The following is a 25,406-nucleotide window of genomic DNA, read 5'->3' as shown; positions in this document are numbered from 1 at the left end:
AGTTGCTTGGCCCATGCGCGAGCGAGCACGAGGGCGGCAAGAGGCGCACGACGGAACGGGCCAAACTGCAAGGCAGCGTCTACGATGGCCTCAATGGATGGTCATTGCAGAAGGAGACACGCCAGCCGCCGCAATCAGACGAGAATCTCTACAACGTCCTGCTGCTCCTCTACATCCTGCTGCTCCCCTCTCACATCGCTACGCACCGTCCAGATGGCGTCCTTGGGCGGCAGTGCTGGCGGCAACCTGTTATCCTGCATCGCAGCGAACCCGCCGCTGCCGCCGCTGCCGAGCCCCCCGTGCTCGTGCTCGTACTCGTATTCGTCCTGCAAAAGACCGGGGCTGAGCGGTGTATCCACCAGAGGGGGACGAGGGCTCTCCAGCTCCTCGCGATACCCGTCACGTAGAGCGGGAGGGGGAGGAAGAAGCCCGACCGCTTCATTCAGAGTGAGGCGACGCAGCGACGCTTCGCGCGCTGTCAGATCTGCTTCTTCTTCTTCTTCCTCCCCCTTCACCTGCCCATCTTCACCCGCCTCTGCATGATCATCATTCTCCCCACCCTCAGACCTGTGCACACTGCTCCCAAAGCTTTTCGTCTTGAAGCTCGCACTAGTAGGCGCAGCGGTCGTCCCTGCCGAAGAAGAGTTCTGAGGTGAAGGTAATCCTGTAGCGAGGTGATGATGATACCCGTTCGCAGCTTCCTGCAGATGAGAGCGTCGAGAGGAAGAGCTGGAAGAGTCGGAGACTACCGTGCTTCTCACTCCGCCGCGTGCCCCCACTCCTAGACGCGCAACGGCGCTCCGCACAGACGCGGCAGCGGGCGCGTTGCGCACCACCTCAGGGCTGGGGATCGAGTCGAAAGCAGCAGCCGCGTCTGGCTGCAGGTCCAGTCCGAATGTGGGGCGCTTGTTGTACGTAGGGAGGGAGTAGACGGACGCGGATGAGGCTACTGGCGGCGAGGAGGCCTGGTCGTACGGACTTGGACTGGGACTGGCAGCAGGGCGAAGTGGCCTCTGCGGCCCAGCCTCGTGGGGCGGCGAGCTCCCAAACTCTCCCGTCTGCACTTGCACTCCTCGCGCATTGTCCGATGTGCTTGGCCTCCTTCTCTCCTGCCAAGCTAACTCGCTCACCGCTGCGGCGGAGGGCGGGCCAATCGGGCTGCGTTGGATGCCTGCAGTCCTGCTGCTAGCCATAGTGCTTGAGGCAGTCGACGGGCGACGATAAACGCCATTGCTTGCGGAGAGGGCCCCGCCGCCGCCGTCTTGCGGGTGGCGATGCGCACTCATAGCGCTGGGCGGCCGAATGAAAGCCATTTCATCTTCGTCCCTGTCCCCGCCGTGGGAGATGGCCGACCCTACGACGCTCACGGGCCTCGAGATGTTGTGTGGAAGAATCCTTCGCTCCGTCCCCGATGCCGATGTGGAAGGGCGAAGAATCGACGACAGGCGACGTCGCGCATCCTGAGCCATCGAGCTGCTCCCCCTTCGAGGCGGTAGCTTGACAGCGGGGCTCGCAGTGCTTGCGGCACTTCCCCTTCGCACGCGCGGGAGATGGTCCATCGACGCTGCTGCGAAAGTGCCTGGCTGTTGATGCTGTAGCGGTGACCAGCCTGCGCCTGCGGCGATGCGTGCGGGCGAGTCCCACGGATTGCTCCACTGCATGCCGCTTCCTCCCGCAGTCACCGACGCCCTGCTTCCCGGGCGCAGGAGATGCTCAGCCCCATCGCCGGGCCCGTATTGCAACACAGGCCCTTGCAGAGACCCACTCCTCCTGCGCGCCTCCTCGTGGCTTATATGCTCAATCACGCTCACCCCACCGGCACTGCCCGTTCTGCTCCTCCTTCGCCCGCTGCGCATACTGCTGTTGCTCCCGCCGCTTAGCATCCGGCGAAGGGTACCTGGATCGCGTTGCCCTTCTTGCGAGATGAGAGAGGGGCGGCGAGGGTCGGAGCTCGCGTCTTGCGAGTAAGCTTGGCCCACGGTGGAGGAGCCTCGCCGACCGATGCTGGGAGGGGATGTGGCGCTTGCCATCATTTTCGCTAGGGCTCGAGAGCTAGATGGGGGTGGATGAGCGCGACGGTATGGTCCCGTTGCAGAAGGAGAGGGAGACATAGTTGCCGACTGTGAGTCGCGTCGGAGGCTCAGTAGTCCAGCAGACGCTCCAACGCCGGATGCAGCTTCAGATGGTCTTCGCGACCCAGCCGGTGACATGGCGAAGCTGCTGATGTCGGAGGACGACCCTAGCCCGCCATGTAGGGAGAGGGACCCTGCACTACCTTTCCTCGACGATGACCCGGGCAGAACCGCGGCCACCAGCTCCCTCTTCCCGGGCGTGTCCGGCGCGAGCGCCATCGGGCTGCTCTGTGGGGATGGCGTCACCTTGCCTCGATTCTTCTTGCCCTTCAACAACTTCTTGATTCCTCCAACGAGGCTAGGTGAGGAGGAAGAGGCAGGGATCGTCGCAGGGAGGGGCGGCGTCTTGAGGAGCTCGGCGTCGCTGCTGGTGCTGTAGCTGGGCAAGGGTTCGCGCGACTTTCTGGCCTTGAGCAGCGTACCCATATCCACCCGCTTCGAACGAGGCGACTTGGACAGTCCGACGAGACCGCTCTTTTCCATCATGTTAGCCCATTCGGCCTTGCGTCGCCTCTCCTCTTCTGAGCCACTCGGGCTGGCACCGCCGCCGCTGTACCTCTCGACCTCCATGACGCGATACGGATGCGAGTCGTGCCATCGTCCGTCGTCGTCGTGATGATCGCCTTCGTAAGGATCAGCCCAAGAGTCGGCCAACGTCGGTGGGATAGCGTTCGATCGTGGTAGACTGGCAGGAGTCGCCGTCACATCTGCATCCTCTTCGCCCTGCACCACGAATTGCCCCTCTTCTCCCTCCTCTCGCCTGTAGTCAAGCCAACTCTCCTCCTCTCGATCCATCGTAGGCGTCTGCGGAAACATCGTACGCGACATTGTCGGAGGCTGCAAGGAGCTTTCAGTCGCCTTCTTTCCTTCCTCATCGTCCTCGGTACCCTCTGCCTCGCTATCGAATGAATCGCGCTGTAGCATCATTCCGTCCAACATAAAGCCAGCTTGCTGCACTTCAGGTGGCGCTGGCTCGCTCATGGGTGATGTTCCAAATGCTACCGTTTCTGTGATAGTGGGAGAGTCTTGAGTATGAGCTGCCGTTGTTGTCGCACGCCATTGCGTTGGCATAGAGGCGACTGTAGCCACGTCTGCGCTTCGCCTCGTCGGTGGGGCTATCTTGGGCGCCCTGCGTGGTCTCTCAAATGAGTCGGACGAGATCGTCGTCGGATAAGTCAAAGATGTGCCTGCGTCACTGAACCCGGACGAGTCAAGGCGTCGCGAGCTAGACTTGCGCGAGCTGCTCGAAGCCATTGATAGGCGGGAGTTGTGAGGGTCCAGGGAGGAAGGGGAGAGGGTAGCACCCATTGCTGCGCCGGTCGAGAAGGAAGGAGGCGGCGGCGGCGGCGGCGGCGAGGATACGATGACGCTCCCTCTCAGCTCTTCGAGGGGCGATGTCGGGGAAAGTACGACGTTGGTGGGAGCAACTGCTGCGAATACGTCTCCTCCTCCACCGCTCGAAGACGTCCAAGTGGATGATGGCCGGCTTCCGCTTTGTGAAAGATATGGGCTAGACTCTTGCAAGAAGGCAGCCTCGTTTTTGTCCCACAACCCAGCATCTATGCTATCATCTGCCTCGGTGCCATCCTCCTGCCCACTGGATGATGCCTGTTGCGTCGTGCTGCTGCTGAAGCGCGACATAAGGCTGCGCTTGTTGGGCATTGCGGCTTTGCTTCGTCGACGAGATGATGACGACGAGGCTGAGGCCGAGTCTGATGAAAAAGGGAAAGATGGACGACGAGAAGAGGATGAGCTTGCAGACGCAGCCGCTGCCGCTGATAATGACGACGAAGATGAAGCCATCATCGCGGGCGGCGAGTGTTGATGAATAGGGGCTGGATATATGCCGCCTCGCTCATTCAAGTCATCGTGCCTCTGATGATCTCAGAGCGGGGGCGGTTCTACGAAGTGGTAATCAATTGCAAGGATGAAAAGAGGGTGTGTAGTGCACGAATCTCATCCATCCATCGACAGAGGAACTGGCCGCATCGACCCTCGACACACTCGGGTATCGGCGGCCCACGATGGACGACCGCTTGCTGAGCCGTGCCAACCTGCCCGTCCGCACGCTCACACACTTCGGCAGGAGAGAAGAGGGGCGGCCAATGATGCAGCGGCGGGTGTGCGTGCTGTGTGCGGGTGGATTTGGGTCTGAGAATACCCGACTCCAAAGACGGGCGCAGACACTGTGACAGGCGCCAGGGAGGGCGGGGTTTAGCAGCCTGACGACGCTAGTCTCGTCTCTCTCAAGTTAGCACTTAGCAGCAGCAACTTGGGCTCCACTAGGCTATGGGGTGGAAGGAGAAGCAAAGCAAGCCTCGATGCACCTGCCTGCGCACGCGCCCACAAGAACATGTCTTCCGCTCGCAGCCAGCCAAGGGTGAGAGAAAGCTACTTCCAAAGGAGAACAGAAGGCGAGAAACTGGATGGTCCTGCAGAGCAAACAAGCATTCGCACATTGGTCAAGCCAAAAGGAGGGAGATTCAGCTTGTTTCGTTCCTGCTTGGATGTGATGACGACGATGACGGGAGCTTAGCTTTGTGCAGGCGCAGGTTCTCTCGACCTCGAGAGCTTGGACGAGAAGAGGAGAAGAGGAGCGCAGGCTCGTACGAGATGAGATGATCAATGCAGCCAGCGCGCCAATTTAGAAAGGAGCAATATGGGCGGACCTGCCTGCCACCTTGCACCTCGAGCTCCCACCTCCCTTGACGCCGTCATTCATCCCTCTTGGACGCTGTGCATGCTTCTCACGTCTATGTCACGCCTGGCCAACATCATCCCTGCCCTTCCAGCCGACAGGCACGATGCAAAGCAGTGTCAATAGGAGAGTAGAGTGGGGAAGAGGAGGGAGCAACGAATAGCCATGCAAGTAGGCAGGCAGTCAGGCAGGCAGGTAGGGCCGATCGATTTCGATTTGGTTTAGAGTCAGCAAGGGATGGGGGGATCGGGCACGCCAATGCTGACGATGATATGTGATGACGCCGTGGGGCAGAAGAAGAAAGATCGACATTGCGCTATTGCCTCTGGAGGAGGAATTCGATAACTCAGAGCCGATGAAGGAAGGGGTCTCGCCAATCGTGAACGGCGTCAGGCATGTCAGTCAGGTACCCAGGCGAGGTGACGGGGTGCGACAGAGACAGAGACAGAGACAGGCTTCATGATGCGAGGAGCGAGGAGCACACGCATTTCTCGTCTACGGTGACTTGATTGACGCTCGGCTTAGACCATCGTCGTGTCACGTCGCGGCCGACTAGGACCGATCTGGAATGATGAGACGTGGCATCGGTGAGTTGCAAATGGTTGCTGGGCTTGCTTAGCGATTGCTTTGCTTCGTGTGCGTGTGCGTGCGCGTGTGCGTGTGCGTGCGCGTGTGCATACGTGCGTGGTGTACAAAGAGGCCATAGGTCTTGCTCTCTCGCGCGACTGTAGACCGAACGCACCCTCCTCATCATCATCATCGTGAGTCTCCCTTGTCGTGCCCTTAATCACCAGTCACTCCACCACGGCGAACCAGCGCCAGTCTATGCATCGAAACCTCGTTGCTCGTCCTCTTGCTGTTCCTGTGATCTCGGCCCGCTTAGTGGACCTTTACACCCCTCAGCTCAATGTCCTGCTGCCTGGGCAGTGCCTCCCCAGCCGACTCCCTCGTCTCCCCACCAGCGCTGCTCTTGCTGCCTCCTTTGCCCGCTACCACGGCGAGGAAGGTATTCCAAGCCAGGGAGACGACGTTTACGAATAGGAGTCGCTGTTGTACGGGTACGAAGCCCATGTTGATTGTTTGTACTGGAATCCAGAGAGCCCATGAAGCCTTGAGAGTGCTCCCTGTGGGTGGGTGTGAGCGAGGAGAAGAAGCAGAGGCGAGAGATCAGCATCGTCCTCGATCCGTTGAGTCGCGCCCACACGCACAGTAGTTGTCATCAATCTTCTTCTGCACGTCCTTGAACGACCCGCCGCCCAGCAACGTGGTAGCCGTAAAGAATACACCCAACATAGTCGGCGCGGCAAGCGTCTGATCTGCCACTACCTTGCTCGCCACATTGATCACGCTCCCTGGCACTCCCGGCGCGAATCGCTCCAACGTCTTGAACCATACGCTGGTTACGGGTGCGAAGATGACTCCACCGTAGAAACCTAGCCTGAGCGTGCGGACCAAGTCGTATTGTGAGGTGAAGGGCTTACGCTTCTCGACTGCTGCTTGGGCGATGAAGTCTCCCGTGCCGAAGAGGAAGGCAGCTGTACCGCATTGGCGGGGAAGGGTGGCCGACGAGGCTTGGAGGAGTCGGTTGATGAAGGACATCGGTGCAGCAGCGGGGTGGAGCAAGGGGGTCCTGGGGAAGATGAGGAGGTGCGAGCGAGCGAGATGACGGAGGAGTTGCGCTTGCGTCTGTTGCGACTTGCGTGCGAACCGATCAATATGTCCCTGACTGAGTAATCTAGCGGTGGATAGGGTGCAAAAGGAGCGTTATGAGAGCCCCTTTGAATTCATTCCTCGACCTCGACGTCATTCCTGCGCCCTCCTCCCGCTCCCGCTCCCGTCCACACGCGCCGCCCAGTCCGCGTTGGCGCCACGAGTCGAGATGGGGGACGGACCACGGGCCACACGACGGAGCGGCGGAGCGGCGGCTTTCTTCTCAACTTTGCTTCCACTTCAACCAGTCGCAGGCAGCAGGCTGTGTCGACAATGGCTGACCATCTCGACGATAACGCAACGGCATCGACGTCGTCCTCGTCCCAGTTTGAGACTTTGCCGCCACGCTCAGAGTACCGCTTCGAGCTTGAAGCAGGGGAACGCTTATCCATCCGCCTCGTGCCCGAATCGGGCGATGCAGAGATCTTTGGTGCTTCGCTACTTGCGGGTGATAATCGATGGTACACCTTTGGTGAGGAGGCAAAGGGGTGTGTATGCTCGTGGAACGGATGTCAAATTGAGCTGGGTGAGCAGCAGCAGCGATGCAACTATGACGCTACCAATGCCTTGGGGTAACTCACACCTCCTCCACGCCGCGCGCAGCTCCCCCACCATCTGCCGCCTACTTGTCTCTCGAGCCCTCACCCACCTTTTCCTCTTACGCCAACCTTCATCTCCACCTCGAGAAAGCAAGACTACGCGCTCGTCAACAGCTGCGGGACGATGCGCATCTAATTGGGGACCTGCGAGCCACATCTGACGCCCAAGTAGACGAAGGAGCAGAGCAAGACGTCGACCTCTACCGGCCAGAAGGCCAAGGACCACGCATCTTGCTTCTGGGGCCGCAGTCATCGGGCAAGTCGAGTCTGGCGCGCTTGCTCTGCAATTATGCGCTCAAGAGTCCCGCGACTACGGCTACGGGCCAGGAGGAGAATGGAGACCAAGGCGCTAACGGAGCCAGTCAACCTACGGGCTGGTGGCCTATCCTCGTCAATCTCGATCCTGGTACAGGCTCTCTTCCCTTGCCCTGCAACATCTCAGCCTCTCCTCTCTCCCCTCTCCCGCAAGCAGCCCTCGGCTCATCAACACCAGCCCTGCCCTTTGGCCTCACCACGCCTGTGTCCGGTGCTCTCCCCCCGACAGCCCATTCCGTCTCCTCTTCATCGCCCATCTCCCTCTGGCTCGGTCGCGAACACTACCGCGACGACTCGGCCACATCCACGGGCGGGGACGAGCATGGACGCGCCATTCTTACCAAGCTGGCATCGCGGCTTGAAGCACGAATGTGCAGGGATCCGCGAGCCAGGACGAGCGGCTTCGTCGTGGATACGGCGGGTACGTCGAGCGCAGATGCAAAGACAAAGTACGCCCTCATTAAGGACATCGTGCGCTTGTTTCACATCGACCTCGTCCTCGTGCTGGGCCAGGAAAAGGTCACAATCGACCTCACCCGCATCTTTGCCAACCAAGCAGAGGGGTTCACCAATCCACGAGTGACAGTGCTCAAGCTGCCCAAGTCGGGTGGGGTGGCAGAGATTGACGAAGAGGCCAAAGCGCGGCTGAGGGCCAATCAGGTGCGCACCTACTTCTATGGCGGGAGTGGGACGAATGGCGCCACCAAGAAGAAGGCGGGTAAAGACGCGGGCGTCGATGAGGGCGAGGCGGCTAGCAAAAGCAAAGCCGCGGATGGAGATCGTGGGACCGACTCTCTGGCTGGCCTCCCGGCGTTGAATCCTTACAGTCAGACCATCCCGCTCGACCTTCTCGAGGTGTATCGCGTAGGCCAAGAGAGCATGGCCCCATCCTCCGCTCTCCCCATTGGAGCCTCACGCGCCCTCTCGGCCTCTACGCTCACCCAGCTCGACCCACTCAACTCAGCAGCAGACCAAGCCTCGCTCCTCAACGCAGTCCTCGCCCTTGTGGACCCGCCTGGCACGCAAGGGGGTGGAGGCAAGGGTCAGAAGGACAGCGAGGTTTGGATGGGCGAGTTGGGCGAAGAAGAGGGGAAACGAAGATTAGGCACGCAGACTGTCCGCGGGTTTGTACACGTTCAGAGCATCGATGTCGCCAAGAAGAGGATGACCGTGCTCAGCCCTACGCAGGGGAGGTTGCCCACAAAGACGGCGTTGTTGGGGACATTGGATTGGCAGGATGCGTGAGCGGTGCGTGCGTGGACGAGAGGACAAGCAGGCGATGGTTGATCGGAGGCAATGTCTATGCTAGATGTCAGATTAGAAGAGGAGAGGTGCAAAGGAGCGAGAGAAGGCGCGGCTGTACAATGCGCTCCCCTTTGCTTGCAAGTCATTACGAATCCGCCATCTCGATGCAATCCAGTCTATCTACCCCTTCGTCGTTCTACGCAGCCGCGCCCACTGCTTTCCCTTGAGCCCTTTTAGCCTCCTCAGCCTCCTGCGCCAAAAAGCGCTGTCCTAATGCGCCACCGGGATGGTTCTTAGCAAATTCTCTCTCCCCCAGCCCGAGAGCCTTCGCACAGCTGAGCACCAACGAATCGCCCATCGCGAGTGCCGTGGTCGTACTACTGGACGGGGCAGGCAAGCAAGGGTCCGCCTCATCCGTTCCCTCCCCAGAGTAAGACCAAGGGGCAGCATTACATGCCGAGCAGGCTGGTTGAGCCTTGGCATCATTCGAGGCAGTGGCTGTTCTGCAGTCCAGCCACGCTCCGCCGCTCCGCTGTGCTGCTTGACCTAGCGGACTGTCCCGCTTCGCAGTCAATGCGATGATGCGTACCCGCCGACGTTCTACGTGCGGGAGAAGGGTGGCCACCTCCTTTGATGAGCCGGAGTGGGAGAGGGCGAGGAGCAGGTCCTGTGGAGGACGAGGGATCTGGCTTGATGATGATGCTGAGGAAGAAGGCAAACAGCTGCTACTACTCGCTTCACTCCCGTTGAGTAAGCCGAGATCGCCGTGCAAGGCCTCCGTAGGGTCGAGCCAGGTGGCGGGCATGCCCAGGCTCAAGCTTGTGCTGGCGAGCTTCCGAGCAATTATGCCCGACTTGCCTACGCCGGTCCATACGAGCTTGCCTCCCCCGCGCAGGGTATCTGTCACCAGCTGTTGGGCGTGCGAGAAGGAGTGGGATGTCTCTTCCTCTTCGCGCAACCGGCGAGCAGCGGAGAGGAGGGAGGCGGCTTGGTGCTCGAGGAGAGAGCGGGCATGCGAGAGGGGAGAGTCGATGGAGGCGTTGCGTGGCTGCGGGTCGAATGGCGCGGCTGACTCCTGCTTGGCGGAGGGAGTGGCTACTGCCTCCTCGTGTATGCTCATGGATGTAGCCGAGGAGCACAGGCTGGGCAGGGAGGCCGTGGAGGACTGGTGTGTCCGTCGCGCATCATCGTCTTGTGCAGAGTCACCTGCGTCGCTCGAAGCGGCAGAGGATGAGGAGAAGCTCGTGTGGGCGCTGGTGCTCGGCTCAGCGGGCGCCATCAGGGTGGCGGACGATGTGTCGTGCCGCTGTCCGCCTTGATGCTCGGTCGCAAGCTCCTCAGCTGCCGTGCAGAGGTTGGTGACACTCGCCCTGCTTGATGGTGGGCTGCTCCTGGCGCCCGTGTCCTCCTCTTCCTCCTCGTCGCTGTACAAGATAGCAAAGTCATCCGCCTCGCCGTCGCTAGCAGCGGATGATGAGCTGCTACCCCGCGCCATCTCAGCACTGGCCACTGAGCCGTACCGGTCCTCCCGCTGCTGCTGGTCCTCAAGCCGTGAGGTAGATGCGAATGCAGATGTGTCCTCCACGTCGTAATGTGTCGAGGCCATGATGGGTGATGCCTTGCGACGCTGTTAGTGGCGATGGATAAAGAGAGGAGGGTACCCCGAGCTTAACTAGGATGAGATGATGAGATGAAGAGAAATGGGGTCGAGCAGAAAAGCTCCCGCGCTGACGTCAAGTGAGCTGGAATAAAGCTCACAGGGAGGCAAAAGTCCAAGGCGCGAAGGAGCAATGCTGAGCACGATCACCTCAGCGGCTCTCACCTCACTTCAGTCAGGCTAAGATTCCTCCGCGTCCCCTCTTCGCAGCTAAGCACACGGTCGCTGCTGCACTTTTCCGCCCGCCTATCCGCGCCAGTCCGGCCTTTGAGGCGCGGCCACAGGCGAGGCGGCGACAGGAAGATCTCGGCGCCCGCCCGCTTCGATTCATGCGGACAGACGGACGGATGGCGCCGAAGATCGAAAAGGCCTGGCTGGCTGGCTTATCTCCACTTGACCGATGGGTGGAGTGCAGAGGGCAACCGTTCTGGTACAGGGTCGATATTGAGACAACGACGTCGCCACCACCAAGCAAGCCGAGTAGGTCAAACGAGCAACAGTGGGGTAATCTTACCCATTCCTCAATACAATGTCACCGCAAGTCAAAGCAGATCAGGAGGTCCCGGGAGCCCCGCAAGCCGGCGCCTTTGTTCTTTTCGAACTGAGCCGTTGCCCCTGCGACGTTAGCTAAGAGGCTGTGCCAGTCGATCTCCACATAGATATCGCTAGGGTCCAGCCCATACAAGCCTCTTGCATGCCGACGAGACAAGGACGTGCACGACCAAGATCCGAGCTCCGGGTGCGATCATAGTTGACATTACAATGCGATGCGGTACCATCCTCGACAGGAATGAACAATCAAAGTCGCGCAACAACAGTATCGCCACCCTCTTCCTCCTTCTCCTCTAGCAGCGCCACACCTTGCCTCCATTCGTACCAAGGCTCTGTACCAGGGACGTAGCGCGCCTTGAGCCAGCGAAAGACGATCTCCTGCAACGCGAGCGCGAGGTGCTGTGTGTATACAGACCAGAAGAGATTGAAGGTGGGCGGGAGGACGATATCAAGCTGGTTCTCGTGCGTCGACGAAGGCGAAGAGTCGCTCGCGAGCCGTCTTGCCCAGCGCTCGTGCCTGTAACGAGCCCAGCGTGCGGCTTTGAGCTGCCAGCAAGGCGCTGAGTCTGCCTTCGTATCCATGCCCTCTGCAGCGGAGGCAAAGACCTCCTCGTAGAGCCGCGTATCGCTCACTCCCCATCTTCGACCCACTCTCGATCCCATGAGCAATGCCAACTGCGGGGTACGGTAGAGCAAGAGATCGGAGAAGAAGGCAGGGGAGAGCAGGAAGATGTCCAACATCTTTCCGGTCGTGTTGTCCGTGCAAGGGAGATCCTCCGTACTACCATCCGGGTAGAGCAGGCGGACGGGCACGGTACAGCGTCGAACGAGAGCGACGAATCGTCTCTTGCCCTCTTCATCGCTCGACGTAGGGCTCGGCCAGAAGAGGGCCCCGTTGCCTTCATTGCCTGGAGACCCTTGCTGCCCCTCTCGCTCTAGCTGCGTAGCATTGAGCGAAGGAGGCCAGCCGATACCATCAAAGGCTTTTCCCCTCAACGTCCTGCTGCTCCCCTTTTCACCGTCGCCATTCCCTCGTCTAGCAGAGACGACACTCGGCTCCGGCTTGTTGTACACGTCCAGTCGCGGCCGACCGTAGTGCAATTTGGCGGCTTGCCAGGCTATGCGCGCGAAGGTTAGGACGAGATCGAGTGGCTGGCGGGCAAGGCGGGAGAGTAGATGTGAGGCCGTGAGGGGTCGAGGTGCTTTGCTGGACCGGCCATCGTCGTGCGGGTATGAATTGAGAGTGGCGAGGATCTTCTTGCGAAGGATGAGGGGTGGCTGCGCTGCTAGTTGTGCTGGTGCTTGCTCTGAAAGGTGGTCGTCAACCTCTGCTTCTTCCTTCGTCATCTGTGTACCAGCGAGATCAGGCTCCATAAGTAATAATCGCACATCCAACGTGGGAAGCCCTTCCTGCCCTGCTCGCCACAGGTCCTTTAGAAAGAGGCGGTAGTAGCCTCCTCGGTCGTTGAAGGGGCTGACGTGAAAAGACCGCGGGAAGGTCCATTGATGCTCGTAATCGCTGCGGCGATGCTGGACGCGATATGAAATACCGTCGCCGCGGGCGAGAGGTTCGATATGAGGCTTGCCAAGAATCTCATCACCCTCGCGGTCCTCTCCCTCATCGGCGGGCAACACGTAGAGATGTCGCTCGCCGAATGTATTGTGTACCTCAAGCAGGCAGAGCCAAAACTGACCGCGCCTTCCGTGCTCCTTGCGGTAGATGTAGTACACAGTCAATGGATTGATGCCGTGAAACCCAAAGTAGCTGGGCATGCTGATCGCCCAGACCTCGTAGGCATCTGCGTCCAGGGTCTGTCCCGCTGCAAGCCAATGTCGTTGCCTGAGCTCCAGCTCCAGTTTTGCTAACCAGCTCGTCTCCTCGTTTGATCCCAAATAGTCGATTGCTTCCAGCGCTGTCATTGCCCATCTGTTGCTCTTAGATCCGGCATTCCACCTGAATAATCTGCCCTGTGCTCCTACATTGCATTCCCCGGCCTCGAGCGCGCCCAACTGGACGGCAAGGTAGAGGGTTGGGTATCTGAATGTATGTTTCGACGCTAGAGGTAGCATGCGGGCGTGATGGATATAGGACGGGACGAGCCATGCTGAGGGAGGAGGAAGCGAGGACGATGAAGTGACGGGTGTACGGAGGGGCTGTTTCCTATCGTGTGGACGAGAGCTACTGCGCCGATAGAGTAGGAGAGTAAGGGCTAGACAGAGGGATGAGACGAATGCGTCCAGTAATGGCCAGCCATCCCAATGATCAGCTATTGATGTGATCATGGCTGCGTCAATGGCTGCGTCAATGCTACCACTTTGCCATCGCGTTGGTCCTGAGAAAAAGCAAGTGCGGAAACAAGGTTGAGTTACAAAGGTCCAGTCGAGCTCCGCGGTCGAGTGGACTGGTCTCGTTGGATGGCTCGAGCGTCAGCCGGCGGCACGGCACAAGGAACCCAAGGCTCCAACTTGGCCCGCTTCTCCACACTACCTATCACCATGATCGACAAGTCTAGCAATCTCACCCTCTACGATCACCTCAGCTCGAGCTTCTGCGTCCAAGTGCGCATCGCTTTGCGCGAAAAGGGAATGTAAGTCGGCCTTTGTGAGCTAGCATATACACACCAGCTGGCCCCCTGCTCGAGCTCACCCACTCACTTGCTTGCACCACCAACTCTCCTCCGACAGCCCATTCAACTCCATCATCCCTTCTGGCCTAGGCACAGGACAGGATCGCGACCCATCCTGGTCCTCTGCCAATGTTCGCACGCAAGTCCCCACTCTCCTCGACGATGGTGGGGCCACTCAGGTCTTTGACTCTACGATCATCATCGAGTACCTGGAGGACAAGTTCGGTCGCTCCCTCCTCCCTGAGACGCCTGCTGAGCGCGCAAAGGCGAGGCAGATAGAGGATGTCGTGCAGACGACGTACGAAGCCATTAATTGGGGATGGGCGGAGGTTGTCTGGGGGAAGAGAGGGAGTGAGGAGTTGCAGCAGAAGATCAAGAGAGAGGCGAGACGGCAGGTCAAGGTAGTGCACGAATGGCTCACTGAGCAGTTGGGATCGCAACCCTACTTCAATGGCAACACCTTTGGCTGGGCAGACGTCGCCGTAGCTCCCATGGTACATCGCGGCGTCATCTACGGCGACGGTATGGAGCCCGCTACGAACTCCCCGCTCGCACAGTGGCATGCCCGTATCATGGAACGATCAGCTGTCAAGCAGACGCTCGACGAGATGGAAAAGGGGGCGAAAGCTATGGGCGATAGCTACACTACGGTGTTCGCGCCAGGCAGGGGGAACAAGAGGGAGTATGGAAGTCATCGCTTGGAGTTCATGCTCAAGGCTGGAGGGATGAGTGTGGTTGAAGAGGGACTCAAGGAGGGGACGATCCGCTTCGGCTGGCCAGAGGGAAAGAGTGGTGACGATGTGTGATTGCCACAGGCGACTACAATGGATATCAGTTCGAAGACAAAACAGGCCAAAATCACCTCCTGCCCCGCGCTCATGCCATCTCCTCGTCAGCGGGCAGCTTGAATGGGTCCTCCCCGCCCCCAAAGAAGCTCCCCAAGAAGGGCAACTTGGACACGACGCCGATCATGTAGGCAAACCAGCGGAGCGCCTTGACCTCGAGAACATTACGAGGGTAGAAGAGGCCGGGTGCGAACGAAGGAATGTCCTGCGCCTTCTCCACGTAGCCGCGATATTCCTCTTCCCAACGAGTGAAGGCTTTAGTGGGGTCGTCGCCGACGTCCTTACGGTTGAGATGCCAGGCGAGTAGGTAGGCGCCACTGACGGCGAGGCTGAACGGGCAGAAACAGGGAGATTGAGTCGACGTCAGCTCTTATCTTGGTCGTCACGCCCACGCCCACGCCCCGTCTCGCTTTCGCACTCACGTCGTTCCCATTCCCCCCAAGGGGCTAGGAGCCCAAGCCGCATCTCCCAAGAGGACGACGCGCCCCTTGTGCCACTTGTCCATCCTGATCTGCACCGTCGGGTGCAAGTAGAAGTCGCTTGTCTCGTCCATCGCCTTGAGCAAACGGGGCGCCTCCCATCCTGCGCCAGTGAATATCTCCTTGAGCTTCTCCTTGTACACTTTTGGGTCCCTCTGCTCCTCGAACGCCTTGACCGCCTCAGGGTCTTGTGTCATTACACAGAGGCTCACGCGTACCGTCTTACCGCTCCCGTCCGGCCTGATGAAGAGGGAACGTCGCTTCGTCGTGATGTAGATTCGCCAGATGTCCGTATCGTGCTCCTCGCGCGGGATGGTGTAGTAGGACATGTATAGGTGGAAATGGCGGACGTTGATGTTAGACGAGGAGGCGAGGCACATTTGGCGCACTTGAGAGCCTTGGCCATCAGCGCCTACGAGGATGGATCCGTGCAGGACCTCACCGCTCTTGAGGGTCAAAGTGACCGAGTCGTCGTTCTCCTCGATCGAGGCAATCTTTGCTCCGAATCGGAAGCTGATGAGATTAGGGTACTTGGCCAGGCATTCTTGATAGAAGACATCTGCCAGGTCCCCGCGCAGGATCTCAATATCACTGGTAGGACTCGTGTTCTTCTTCCCCTCCTTCTGTTCACTGACACCGAAGAAGGCCCACGACTTGCGGTTCTCGTCCTCGACGCTCATGCCCTTCTCTGTCGTCGTCTTTGCGCGGATCGCCGCTTCGAGGCCCAGGCGTGCAACGACTTCTTGTCCGGGACCACGAAGGTCAATGTTCTGGCCTTTGGTCTCGAGACCGGGGCATCGTTCGATGACGATACTGGGTTTTCCTGCTTTGGCCAATTGTAGGGCGAGGGGCAGGCCGGCTATGCCTGCGCCTATGATGAGCGCGGGGAGGGGAGTGGACATGGTTCAAGGTCGTGGTGAGGAGCAACAGAGGAGGAGGAGGAGGAAGAGCGAGGGAACGCAACGAAGCTCAGACAACGCAACGTTGATTCATCAATTAGGTAGAGACTCCAAGAGGCTCCATGCCGTCTGTTTCGGGGAAGAAGCTCAGCTAGTCATTCAGTTTCTAGCACAGCAGCCAAGCATCACTAAACTCACGCACCCGGATGGTTTGCTCATCACTCAGTTCCTCGCTCGGGCCACGTCGATCGCGGCAGCGCAATCCCGTCCATCCAACGTCACGCTTCCTCATCGGACCAGCCGTTTGCCCAAGGCAAGGTAGGGATCGGTATTGCAGAGCAAAAGGAAATGGCGTCGGTCTATTTGACATCACAAGAAAGCGAGAGTTAAGGCCAAAGCGACGCATCACTCGAAAGATTGAAGATGACGCTGCGCAGATTCTTTCGCATCGAGTGCAAGCGGTCGATGCTCTGTCCGTCTTCCAGGTTAAACCACCGATCATGCGTCAAAGCCTCGGCCAGCGTCTCCTTGGGTTCGCCGCCTTTGGCCGAGTCCAGACGATGGATGTCCGAGTTGGACGATGTGCGCCCACTCTCCACTGTCGTCTTCTCCACCTTGTATTGGCTGATCAGCGAAGGGACTACAGTGTAGGACTTGAGCAGACCAGCCCAGACGGCCTCGCTCAGCGTCACGTCGACTGCGTCCAGCCTCATGTTGGCGTGGTAAAGCGCACGAGCAGCGCCGCGCTTCGTCATGGCGTAGGAGCCCGTGCAGACGGGGAAAGCCGATCGAGCTATGAGGCGTTGTCGTTCAGCGACAGGCGAGTCCCACGAGGGAAGCACACCGCCAAAGTTGGCTACGACTGACTTGAAGCTGTTAGACCAGGCGTCGGCGTGCGAAACGCTCGTATCGTTGTAGATGACGCCGGGGAGGTGAGCAAAGTCAATCCCGGGGGGGTTGGTGTGGCTCCCAACGCCGAGAGGCCGCTCTGTGCAAGCACCGAGGAAGAGGAGATCCCAGTCCTAGCGCGGGGACGAGATTCGAAGTCAGCATCGTCAAAAGAGAGCTGTATGTGCTGCCTCAGGCCGGCTCACCTTTGCTGACCATGGATCGGCCTCACTGGGCGTGCGTACCCGGCCATCCTTGTTCTCCGATGTCAAGAGCGTCGCAAACGGCATGACAAGGCGCTCAAGGGCCGTCCTCCAGTCCACCTCCCAATCAACATCGTCTGCGAACGGTGCAAGACGTCGATGTGAGCATCAGCTATACACTCTCACCTCATTCTTACCGCGCGCGAACTCACCCTCTACGATCAGCACACTCTCCTCCTCGCCCTCCAGGATCTTCCTCCACAGATCCGCATGCCCGCGATAGCACCCAGCCTCGCCTACGGTCTTGCCCGTCCCATGCGGCGGGAGAGCCGACTCCTGCAGCTCATCTCCAGGTACAGGGTGGTGGAACTCGACCTTCATACCCGATGCTTTTGCCATGAGCGTGAGCATGTCCTTCTTGTCTGGACGGCGTGCGAGATTGAGGGCGTAGATTTTGCCAAAGCCCCACGTTGAGTTGGTGACTGAGCGTGGGCTGTGCACCGTAGCATCGGTGTAGTGGTGGGGCAGGGTGACAGGGTGTGGGGACGGGATCGTCGGAGAGGAGACGTGGGATGTGACGCCGTCGAGAAGGCTAATTGCTGCGGGTGGACAATATGTGTTAGCGGGACGCAGTTCGATATGGTGTCGCCTCGTCTCGCCTCACTTACCAGTCCAGAAGCCCACTACGCCGAGCACCAGCGTAGCCAGGATCTTTGGCAGCTTCGTCGCCTTTCTCCTTCGCGGCATCGATCCTTCAGCACCCGCATCTGACACCTTCTCATAGTCGATGGGAGAGCGAGCAGGAGCAGATCCACCTAAAAGCGCCTCCGAAGAGGAGTCGCTGTCGGCGCCGTTGGGGCCATTGCCATAGGAAGTCAGTCGTCGAAGCATCTTAGGAGCGCCCATTGTTGTTGAGGATGGGATGAGAATGCAGCGAAGCCATTTTCGTATTCTGCCATCTTTGTATCATCAGAGCCCTCGCGCATCTGGTCGCCCTCGCCCCGACGTAGCAAGCAAGCAAGCATTGACAATGATTCGACATCTGTCGACTCGATGGTCGTTGGTCGGTCATGTCCAGGCCGAGGCCAAGGGGGTGGCTGTCCACTCCTGTCCGTCTGCTTGCCCGCCTGCCGCTGCTGCATCTTCGTGTTGGTTGGCCTCATTTCATCCTCCGACGCACGCGGGTCGAGGCGACGACGGCCGCGATGGTGTGGCGTCGATTGGCGTGCATCACCGTGTCTTCTCTTCCGGATTTTGCCCGCTTCATACAAGACCCTCCCTCAAAACTGCCAAGCGGCTAGCGGCAATGGCCATGGCGCACGACGAAGTGCTTGCCGGCTACTCGTATGCTGTCCTGCAATATAAGGTCGAGAGATGCAAAGGTCACCTGATTCGGCGGTAGTGCTCCTTCATTCGCATTCGCAAGATCACCAATCACTCCACGATGTCCCTCTTTTCGCGATCTGGCAATGGTGGCAGCAGGGGCGGTGGAAGCGGCCTGGCTTCATACCGTCTCGTAGGCGGTGCTGAACGCCTTGACGAGAAGTTCGCCTCAAAGAAGAGGAAGTCGATGTCGTTGAAGAGGATCCTGTCGCTCCTTGTGGGAGGGCTTTTCGCCCTGTGGACCCTGTCCACCATACTCGGAGGCCACGGCGAGATAGATCGCGGGCATGATGTCGAGGCCGTGCCAAATACCGTCCACTTTGTAATTCTGGGCGACAAGGACCACTTCAAGGTCAATATCGTCAACTGGCTGGCAGTCTGGTCAGCCCACCACTGGATGCAGCCCGATGCCATTTGTGAGTGGCCCGCCCAGAGACAGGCGACTACGCCAACTCCCGCTGACCACTCCCGCTGTACGCCAGACGTGCACACCAACTACGACCCCTCGGTCATCTCAGCGGCTCGCACAAACCCCTCGGACGCCTACACGCGCAGCCTATTCCGCATTCCCAGCGTCCGATTCAATCACGTTGTGGCCCCGCACGCAACCTCAAATGGAACCGCCTTTACGGGAGGGTGGGCCCATTCATCCGACTTTATCCGCACGGAGGTCATGGCAGAGCACGGTGGTGTCTACCTGGACAGCGACAGCTTCCTGCTGAGGGATCTGGAGCCGTTGCGCACGAGCGGATACAAGATGATCGTCGGGAGGCAAAGATGGGGAGCTGTGAACCTGGCAGCAATGCTCAGCGTGCCGTCGAGCACATTGATGAAGACGTATCACAAGCTGATGGACAAGGTGCGTGATACAGGGAAGGCAATCTCACTTCAGCTGTCGCTGACTCGCTTCCTTCTTCCTACTGCTGGCGCACGCAGACGTACAATGGCTCGTGGGGAGGCCACTCCTTTGAGCTCCTCACGCGTCTTGTCGAGATCTTTCAGCACAAGCCACGCGAAGTTCTACTCCTCCCGCAAGAGGCTCTGTTCCCCTTGAGCTGGGACGCATCGGATCTGCCTGCCCTGTACCAGCCAGTGTACAACGGGCCCATCCCTCACATACGGTATGAGACGGACCTGGGGAAGGCAGAGGAGGCATTCTCGTGGGGAGACTTCCATGATGAGGTCAAGTCGCCCGTCATCGTGAGTTCAGCGAGATGCCCTCGCCATTGCACAACAACTCACACGCCCCAAATTGTCTTCGTGCCCACAGGACTGGGCGAAGTCGTACAACGTGCATGGCTGGCTTTCTGGCCTCTTTGATACCAGGTACATCTCCGTAGCCACTCGTCGCGAGTGGTTCGGGTCAGAGACCGGGGACATCAATCTCGACTATTTGATCAGGAGGGAGAGCAACTTTGCCAACGCGGTGTGGCCGGCTCTGAGGGCAGCGATTCTGCAAGGCGTCGTCGAAGTGAGCCAGGAGCAAAAGCTGGCAGCCATAACGGACGCGCAGCTTTGGCCCATCTTGTCGTGAGCGCGCACATACCAGCTTTCGTCAATCGCAGAACACATTCGCAGCACCAAGTTTTGGTTAGTGAGCGCGGATCAGGGAGTGCTTATCAGCGAGATGGATATGCAAGATGAATTGTGCGACTATAAGATGCGGATGCGTGACAGATGCGATATACGAAAGTGAATTGCGATGCCTACTTGCGCGCCCCCTTCCACTTCTTGAATGCGTTCAAAATGGGCTCCTCGACGCAGACCGTCGACACGTACGCACACACGATGGCCATGAGGAGCACACCATAGCCCGTAATGATGTCGTTGGGCCAGTGTGTGATGTGGGAAAGCGTAAAGTGCCAGAGGTACGCCGAATAGGAGCACTTGGCCACGAATTTAAAGATGGCCGCCTCAGTGAACCAGTTTCCCTCGATGGATGTGAGGATGACCGCGGCGGTGACAATGGCCATGAGGGGGTTGAAGAGCACGACATTGTGGCCCAGCACGGCGTCCCTTTTGTCCGTGCCATTGATGAAGGTGTCGTTGAACCAAGCAACGCTCGCGACCATGAAGATGGCGAGGAAGCCGCCGAGCCGACCCTGCTTGTAGAGCCACGTAGGCCAGGGGAAAGTCCTGATGAAAGCGCCAAAGCAGATCTTCCAAATGTTGCCCGCAACGCCACGACGCCAATTGAGGTTGAGCAAGGGAAAGCCGAGGTAGGTCTCTCCATCAAAGGGGAAGCGGACGCTCTCGGAAACCGTCAAAAGCGTTGAGACCGAAAGCATGACGGCGGTGGCGGTAGCCCAGAAGCTCCACTTTCCCCTCGCTGAGCGCGGGACAAAGGGCATAGCAAAACACATGAGCAGATAGCTGACCTCCTGGAAGCTTAGACTCCACACCTGATGGTAAGGAGACTGCTCGAGAGAATAGTCCTCCGACCAAAAGATGGCTCGAATCGCTGCACGCGTAAGGAAAGGTCCTGTCCATTCGCCTGAAGAGTGCGTGTACATGTAGTAAGATGTGGTTCCAATCATGAAGAGTTGCGCCGGCATGAGACGAGCCGCGCGAGCGAGCTGAAACTCGGGTATCCATGAGTACGCTGCCTTGAAGCGTTGCCAGGCGGTATGGCGTGGCGTGGCTGGCGAGAGGCTTGCCTGAGCTTTGAGGTGAAGCTTCTCTAGGGTACCGACCAGCAGAAAGCCGGCAAAGATGAAGAAGGCGCCGAGTCCAGCTTGTCCCCATGCCTCATGACCACCAGGGAGGTGAGCTTGGAAGACGAGGCACGTAGCCATGCCACGAAAGCCGTCGAGGGCTACGGAGTGGGATACCTTTGGTGGTCTGCATTCGCTGCCTTGAAGCCATCGCGAGAGGAGACCACGAGGTGGGCGATGGGCCGAATGAAGGGGCAGATCGATATCCTTGAGCGCCATTGTCGCCGCTGCCTTCTCATCTGCGAAGGTCATGTCGACCATGCTGGACTCGGCAGAGTTGTTGGACGCGGCGGTTTGCTCGAGGAGCTGGTAGTCACCTTGCTGGTTTGAGTTGAGGTACATGATTGTGAGAGAGAGTGGTGGTGAGGAGGCAAGCAATTGCTCGTCAAAGGTTGCCTGATCACAAATCGCCACAACCACGTCCGGCCAGAGACAAACGTCGTTGCTCGTCTCGTCGACGCCGCTCACCTCGAAGAGATCCGACGTCGATTCCAAGCCGGAGGGTAAGCATTGTCCCGCTGCCGGCGCCAAGGGCTGCCTGCCCCTTGTGCGCAGGAATGATTGTCACATTAAGGGGCAAAGACCCAAGACTGAGCGATAGGCGGAGCTCGGCATCGATTTGTGTGTGTGCGTGTGTGTGTGTGTGCGTGTGTGTGTGTTGGATTGGATGGATCGACTGACGAGGCGTTATTTGCCCGGCCGCTTGCGGATTGCTAGCGGATTCACCGATTCAGGGCGCCGCCAATTTTGGATTTTGGCATGGCCGTTCGTCCGTCATGCAGACCTGTCGTGCAGGCCCGTCGTGCAGGCAGGCCCTGCATGCAAGCGCCTTGCGTTCCACGGGGCGCGTCGAGCGGGACCTGAAGTCCTCGAGCGGGGTTTGGATGAGCCACCAACGCCTCCATCCATCGCACCTTCCTTTTTGCCGTCAGATCGTGGACCCCGAGCTCCACGACGACGAGCATAGAGGATTCAACGCAACTATTGGGAGATGGATCAGGCGGTCAAGAGATGCTGTCGCCCACGCGGGCCAGAGAAGACTGGGCCCGTGGGTGGAGCCAAGCATGGAGCGTCGGTTGGCCGTCCATCTTGATAACTTTTGCAAGTCGTGCTGCTTCTCCTCGTCATCACCATCACCATCATCTCGCGTTCCCTCGCCCATCGCCATGACTTCTCCTCGCAGCGACGCCATGACGCCGTTCCTCCTCGCCCTCCTCGCCGTACAGAATTGCGCCATGGGCTTCCTTCTCAATGCCCGGCCGCGCACCCAAGATGCCTTCTCTCCCTCATCGGTCATCTTCGTCTCTGAGCTCCTCAAGCTTGCAGTCTCGGCCCTGCTCGTCGTCCTAGTCTCCAGACCTAAGGACACCGAAACGGATCTCAAGCGATCGTCTCACTCGCAGTATATCTGGCGACGATGCACTCAATCAGGCTTCTGGCTCATGGCCGTGGTGGCCGCCATGTTCGTTGTTCAGGGCAACCTCAAGCTCTTCTCTGCGCCGCTCCTCACACCGACCACTTTCCAGGTCTTGCAGGAGTCGAAGCTCATCTTTGTCATTATAGCCTCAATCGTAGTGCTGAGAACCAAGGTGACGGGCGCACAATGGCTCGCCGTATTCACCATGCTCGCAGCTATCATTCTGATGCAGAGCAGGCCCGTAGACGCTACACCTCAAGCGCAGGCCATCTCGTCGCACCCACTCCTCGACCGTCGCATTGGTACGATTGGCATGCTCCTCGTCGGTACAATCGGCGCCTTTGCCAGCGTGCTCATTGAGCGAGCCATGCGCACCACAGACATGTGGGTCGTCAACACGCAGCTCTCCTTCTTCAGCTTGCTCCCAGCAGCTGCACCACTCGTGGCGAGTGGTCGATTTGACTTCCTGCGCGGCTTCAACTTGCTTGCCTGGGCCACCGTACTCAATCTCGCATTTGGAGGCATCCTCGTAGCCCTCGTCATCAAGAGGTGCGGCAACATCGCCAAGACGTTCACGACGCCGCTCGCCATCGTGCTTTCCTACCTGATCAGCGTCACCTTCATGGCCACGCCGTGGAGCTGGCCCATTGCAGGCGCATCGGTCATGGCCGTGTGCTCGATTCTACTCTACAATTTGTTCAAGCCGGAGGCACCGCGTAGCATCCCTGAGAACGACGCCTCCGAGGAAAAGGGTTTGCTCCTCGTCTCGCCGACAGAATCTGCCGATGAGAGCATGACTCTTTGCACGGGCGAAGACTCAGACGTGTCCAGGGACTGGAAGTAGACTCTACATTATTACAATGATACCATGATTCTCTTACCGTTGCCCGGCTGTGATGTAGTGTCGTATGCGTGAGAAGACCAACACCTGATCCACGTGGCGAGGCGCGTAGTCCCCCTCCAAGGCGACGAGCCGCGCCGCCGTCTCCACATCTTCGCACCTTGCAACTTCAACACTCCAGCCATGGCTCAAGCTCAAGAAGAGGACAAGCTACAGCGGTCAAATATCGGGTCCCGTGGTCGCATGCTGGCGTTCATCTCAATCGCTTTCATAGCAATCTCCGCGCTGATCGGTCAGCTCCTGCTCGCCGAAGGGGACACCAGCATAGGCGAACGACTCTTGGAATGGGTGTCGCTGTTTCAGTCGTCGCCATGGGAGGACATCGACTCTGACGCGCAGACATTGCCATTGGACCTGTCAGGTAGCACACCCTCTGCGCTACCACTCAACAGCACTCTGGGCTTCTCCAAGATCTACGTACGACACGCGAGCCCATATGACAATCGTCGCGACGAGTTGGCGATGATGTCGGCCGTCTCTAACCTCTCCGTGGCATACAGCGATAAGCCTCTGTGGAACGCAGGTACGAACGTCTCACTGGCCGGTTTGCCCTGGCACGATTCATTGCTGTCGAAAGAGGAGTGAGTGCCGCAAAAGACAGTCCTGAGGCCCAGCCGCTGACCTCGACCCCCAATGCATTCACGGTAGGCTGGCCGAGTATCGGAGCCATGCTACAGTCTGGCGCCGAATCCTCGATGAGCAGACACCAAGCGCGCTCATCCTGTCAGATACTGTTGACTGGGACATCAATGTTCATGCCCAGCTTCAGCGATTGCAGACACCTTTGGCCACCCTCATCAGCGCTTACGAGCAGCAGCAAAGTAGCAACGCGCACGGTGACCCGCGAAAGCCCTCCCGCCAGGATCCGCTCCTCAGCAACGCCTGGGACATCCTCTTCCTCGGATGCGAAGAAGAGCTGCCGCTTCCGATGGCAGTCGACTTGGCCCCATTCGCACGCTACGATGACGAATCAGTGGCGCCCTCGAGCACGAGCAGCCCGACCTTCGTCGAGCTCTTGGCACACTACGGGATGTCGCTGGAATGGGCAATGGCAATACCGGGCGGAGCGTACGAAGTTGTCCCGGGAAGGCGGAGAGGCCCGCCAAGGCAGCGATTGGTAGCCGTGGCTCAATCACCTCGATGCTCAACAGCCTATGCCATCTCGCGACGAGGGGCTGCTAAGCTGCTTCATACCATCAGCCGGGGTCTTGAGAAACCCGTGCACGACATGGTCGCAGATCTAACTCAAAGTCGGCAGCTCCGGGCCTTTGTGACGCTCCCGCCCCTCATGGGAGAATGGGTGCAGGATACGAGTGAAGACAACGTGCGGCGTGATCCGTCTTTGGGAAGAGCGGATAACGTACGAGACAGCGTGCGCCAGCATCTGAAGCGGCTGATTTGGGAGATGTAAGGCAGTGAGGGCGGCAGGACAGTCAGGGTGACCGCATGCTTGGCCGTAAGCCACTCGTCATGAGAGTATTACTATGCATTCACAAGACTTTCCCGCGGTGATCTGTCATTCCATTGTGGTCGCCGAATTCGTCGTCGTCGTCGTCGTCGATTGAATTAGCAGGCGTGTTGTGTTGCCCTTGGCTGCTTGAGCCGATCTACCGGCGTCCCATTTCCGACCGCAAGTTGCCCAGATTGACCCGCCCTGATCGACGCCACCTCCGCTTGCAGGCGCGCGTCGTGCTCAATCGCGAAGTCCTTCCTTTCCTTCCTACCATATTCGACCCCGTTGCGGCGTCGCTGCACCCTGAGGCGCCAAAGCAGATTGCCTCAGGCTCAGGCTCTGACAGTTGACAATCGGAAGCTGCCTGAGCTAATACGCAGACCCGATAACGCTCCTGCCCAATTTGGAACAGCGCCGGCGCGGCCTCCGAGGAGTGCGTCGTCAACGCCCGCAATAAGGCAGGATCCTCGAACGCACGCGTCTCTCGCTGCTGCACACATCATCGATCCAAGCCACTTCAGGCCGGACATCCAATTGAAGTCAGCCCGGCAGCTTCTTTCGAAGCTCTCTTGAATACCGTCGTCGTCCCGTCGCTCAAGGAATGACGACAGTCGGAGCGTGATGGGGAGCAGTTTCTCGACTCGACGAGGGCCATAGATTGCGACCATGGATTGGAAGATCTCACTTCG

General features: G+C 59.0%; 13 protein-coding genes across 13 annotated transcripts; 6 read left to right on the top strand and 7 right to left on the bottom strand.

Annotated features, from left to right (window-relative positions):
- Positions 1–27: 27 nt before the first annotated feature.
- Positions 28–4,176, bottom strand: BDZ90DRAFT_102772 (hypothetical protein). Its single transcript, XM_025503162.1, has one exon. The coding sequence runs from the start codon at positions 3,936–3,938 to the stop codon at positions 135–137; it is 3,804 nt and encodes a 1,267-aa protein (XP_025359261.1). The 5' UTR covers positions 3,939–4,176; the 3' UTR covers positions 28–134.
- Positions 4,177–5,799: 1,623 nt separating this feature from the next.
- BDZ90DRAFT_208723 (hypothetical protein) lies at positions 5,800–6,429 on the bottom strand (the record flags this gene model as incomplete). The annotated part of the gene is made up of 2 exons (XM_025504022.1): positions 5,800–5,954; positions 6,039–6,429. Coding segments are annotated over 2 exons (546 nt in total), but the record flags the coding sequence as incomplete, so codon positions are not given.
- Positions 6,430–6,762: 333 nt separating this feature from the next.
- Positions 6,763–9,121, top strand: BDZ90DRAFT_234917 (hypothetical protein). Its single transcript, XM_025507193.1, has 2 exons — positions 6,763–7,066; positions 7,144–9,121. Exons 1-2 carry the CDS (start codon positions 6,814–6,816, stop codon positions 8,697–8,699), a joined length of 1,809 nt encoding a protein of 602 aa, XP_025359259.1. The 5' UTR covers positions 6,763–6,813; the 3' UTR covers positions 8,700–9,121.
- Positions 8,522–10,791, bottom strand: BDZ90DRAFT_234916 (SIS domain-containing protein). Its single transcript, XM_025507192.1, has one exon. The coding sequence runs from the start codon at positions 10,303–10,305 to the stop codon at positions 8,896–8,898; it is 1,410 nt and encodes a 469-aa protein (XP_025359258.1). The 5' UTR covers positions 10,306–10,791; the 3' UTR covers positions 8,522–8,895.
- Positions 10,792–11,091: 300 nt separating this feature from the next.
- Positions 11,092–13,261, bottom strand: BDZ90DRAFT_234915 (hypothetical protein). Its single transcript, XM_025507191.1, has one exon. It carries the CDS (start codon positions 13,189–13,191, stop codon positions 11,155–11,157), a length of 2,037 nt encoding a protein of 678 aa, XP_025359257.1. The 5' UTR covers positions 13,192–13,261; the 3' UTR covers positions 11,092–11,154.
- A 143-nt stretch (positions 13,262–13,404) lies between these two features.
- Positions 13,405–14,341, top strand: BDZ90DRAFT_263188 (glutathione S-transferase domain-containing protein; the record flags this gene model as incomplete). Its single annotated transcript, XM_025508581.1, has 2 exons — positions 13,405–13,496; positions 13,594–14,341. 2 exons carry the CDS (start codon positions 13,405–13,407, stop codon positions 14,339–14,341), a joined length of 840 nt encoding a protein of 279 aa, XP_025359256.1.
- On the bottom strand, positions 14,255–15,987 carry BDZ90DRAFT_102445 (FAD/NAD(P)-binding domain-containing protein). The gene is made up of 3 exons (XM_025503159.1): positions 15,957–15,987; positions 14,803–15,887; positions 14,255–14,709 (listed from the first exon to the last, which is right to left on the bottom strand). Exons 2-3 carry the CDS (start codon positions 15,759–15,761, stop codon positions 14,412–14,414), a joined length of 1,257 nt encoding a protein of 418 aa, XP_025359255.1. The 5' UTR covers positions 15,762–15,887; positions 15,957–15,987; the 3' UTR covers positions 14,255–14,411.
- Positions 15,697–16,718, top strand: BDZ90DRAFT_102434 (hypothetical protein). The gene has a single exon (XM_025503158.1). It carries the CDS (start codon positions 15,965–15,967, stop codon positions 16,622–16,624), a length of 660 nt encoding a protein of 219 aa, XP_025359254.1. The 5' UTR covers positions 15,697–15,964; the 3' UTR covers positions 16,625–16,718.
- Positions 16,719–17,098: 380 nt separating this feature from the next.
- BDZ90DRAFT_234913 (hypothetical protein) lies at positions 17,099–17,888 on the bottom strand. Its single transcript, XM_025507190.1, has one exon. It carries the CDS (start codon positions 17,753–17,755, stop codon positions 17,510–17,512), a length of 246 nt encoding a protein of 81 aa, XP_025359253.1. The 5' UTR covers positions 17,756–17,888; the 3' UTR covers positions 17,099–17,509.
- Positions 17,889–18,026: 138 nt separating this feature from the next.
- BDZ90DRAFT_234912 (hypothetical protein) lies at positions 18,027–19,900 on the top strand. The gene is made up of 4 exons (XM_025507189.1): positions 18,027–18,648; positions 18,715–19,091; positions 19,169–19,432; positions 19,503–19,900. The coding sequence occupies exons 1-4, from the start codon at positions 18,420–18,422 to the stop codon at positions 19,764–19,766; spliced, it is 1,134 nt and encodes a 377-aa protein (XP_025359252.1). The 5' UTR covers positions 18,027–18,419; the 3' UTR covers positions 19,767–19,900.
- Positions 19,901–19,938: 38 nt separating this feature from the next.
- Positions 19,939–21,516, bottom strand: BDZ90DRAFT_282278 (hypothetical protein; the record flags this gene model as incomplete). The annotated part of the gene is made up of 1 exon (XM_025509445.1): positions 19,939–21,516. The coding sequence occupies exon 1, from the start codon at positions 21,286–21,288 to the stop codon at positions 19,939–19,941; it is 1,350 nt and encodes a 449-aa protein (XP_025359251.1). The 5' UTR covers positions 21,289–21,516.
- Positions 21,517–22,388: 872 nt separating this feature from the next.
- Positions 22,389–23,207, top strand: BDZ90DRAFT_224652 (hypothetical protein; the record flags this gene model as incomplete). Its single annotated transcript, XM_025504626.1, has 1 exon — positions 22,389–23,207. The coding sequence occupies one exon, from the start codon at positions 22,389–22,391 to the stop codon at positions 23,205–23,207; it is 819 nt and encodes a 272-aa protein (XP_025359250.1).
- Positions 23,208–23,392: 185 nt separating this feature from the next.
- Positions 23,393–24,840, top strand: BDZ90DRAFT_234911 (hypothetical protein). Its single transcript, XM_025507188.1, has 2 exons — positions 23,393–23,845; positions 23,913–24,840. The coding sequence occupies exons 1-2, from the start codon at positions 23,448–23,450 to the stop codon at positions 24,673–24,675; spliced, it is 1,161 nt and encodes a 386-aa protein (XP_025359249.1). The 5' UTR covers positions 23,393–23,447; the 3' UTR covers positions 24,676–24,840.
- Positions 24,841–25,406: the final 566 nt, after the last annotated feature.

This window comes from Jaminaea rosea, assembly GCF_003144245.1.
Source record: "Jaminaea rosea strain MCA 5214 unplaced genomic scaffold BDZ90scaffold_19, whole genome shotgun sequence".
Classification (NCBI taxonomy): Eukaryota; Fungi; Basidiomycota; class Exobasidiomycetes; order Microstromatales; genus Jaminaea; species Jaminaea rosea.
The sequence above is the reverse complement of the archived record's forward strand: the minus strand, read 5'-3'. Positions and strand labels throughout refer to the sequence as shown.

Bases quoted from the DNA above. Each gene is read 5' to 3' on its own strand.
- BDZ90DRAFT_234917 (XM_025507193.1), top strand. From the start codon at position 6,814: ATGGCTGACCATCTCGACGATAACGCAACGGCATCGACGTCGTCCTCG. The intron at 7,067-7,143 runs GTGAGCAGCAGC...CGCCGCGCGCAG, and splicing joins CGGATGTCAAATTGAGCTGG to CTCCCCCACCATCTGCCGCC.
- BDZ90DRAFT_102434 (XM_025503158.1), top strand. From the start codon at position 15,965: ATGGTTTGCTCATCACTCAGTTCCTCGCTCGGGCCACGTCGATCGCGG.
- BDZ90DRAFT_234915 (XM_025507191.1), bottom strand. From the start codon at position 13,191: ATGATCACATCAATAGCTGATCATTGGGATGGCTGGCCATTACTGGAC.
- BDZ90DRAFT_234916 (XM_025507192.1), bottom strand. From the start codon at position 10,305: ATGGCCTCGACACATTACGACGTGGAGGACACATCTGCATTCGCATCT.
- BDZ90DRAFT_102445 (XM_025503159.1), bottom strand. From the start codon at position 15,761: ATGTCCACTCCCCTCCCCGCGCTCATCATAGGCGCAGGCATAGCCGGC. The intron at 14,710-14,802 runs GTGAGTGCGAAA...CTGCCCGTTCAG, and splicing joins TTGGGGGGAATGGGAACGAC to CCTCGCCGTCAGTGGCGCCT.
- BDZ90DRAFT_234913 (XM_025507190.1), bottom strand. From the start codon at position 17,755: ATGGGCGCTCCTAAGATGCTTCGACGACTGACTTCCTATGGCAATGGC.
- BDZ90DRAFT_234911 (XM_025507188.1), top strand. From the start codon at position 23,448: ATGCTGGCGTTCATCTCAATCGCTTTCATAGCAATCTCCGCGCTGATC. The intron at 23,846-23,912 runs GTGAGTGCCGCA...CATTCACGGTAG, and splicing joins TCATTGCTGTCGAAAGAGGA to GCTGGCCGAGTATCGGAGCC.
- BDZ90DRAFT_102772 (XM_025503162.1), bottom strand. From the start codon at position 3,938: ATGATGGCTTCATCTTCGTCGTCATTATCAGCGGCAGCGGCTGCGTCT.
- BDZ90DRAFT_234912 (XM_025507189.1), top strand. From the start codon at position 18,420: ATGTCGTTGAAGAGGATCCTGTCGCTCCTTGTGGGAGGGCTTTTCGCC. The intron at 18,649-18,714 runs GTGAGTGGCCCG...GCTGTACGCCAG, and splicing joins GATGCAGCCCGATGCCATTT to ACGTGCACACCAACTACGAC. The intron at 19,433-19,502 runs GTGAGTTCAGCG...TCGTGCCCACAG, and splicing joins AGGTCAAGTCGCCCGTCATC to GACTGGGCGAAGTCGTACAA.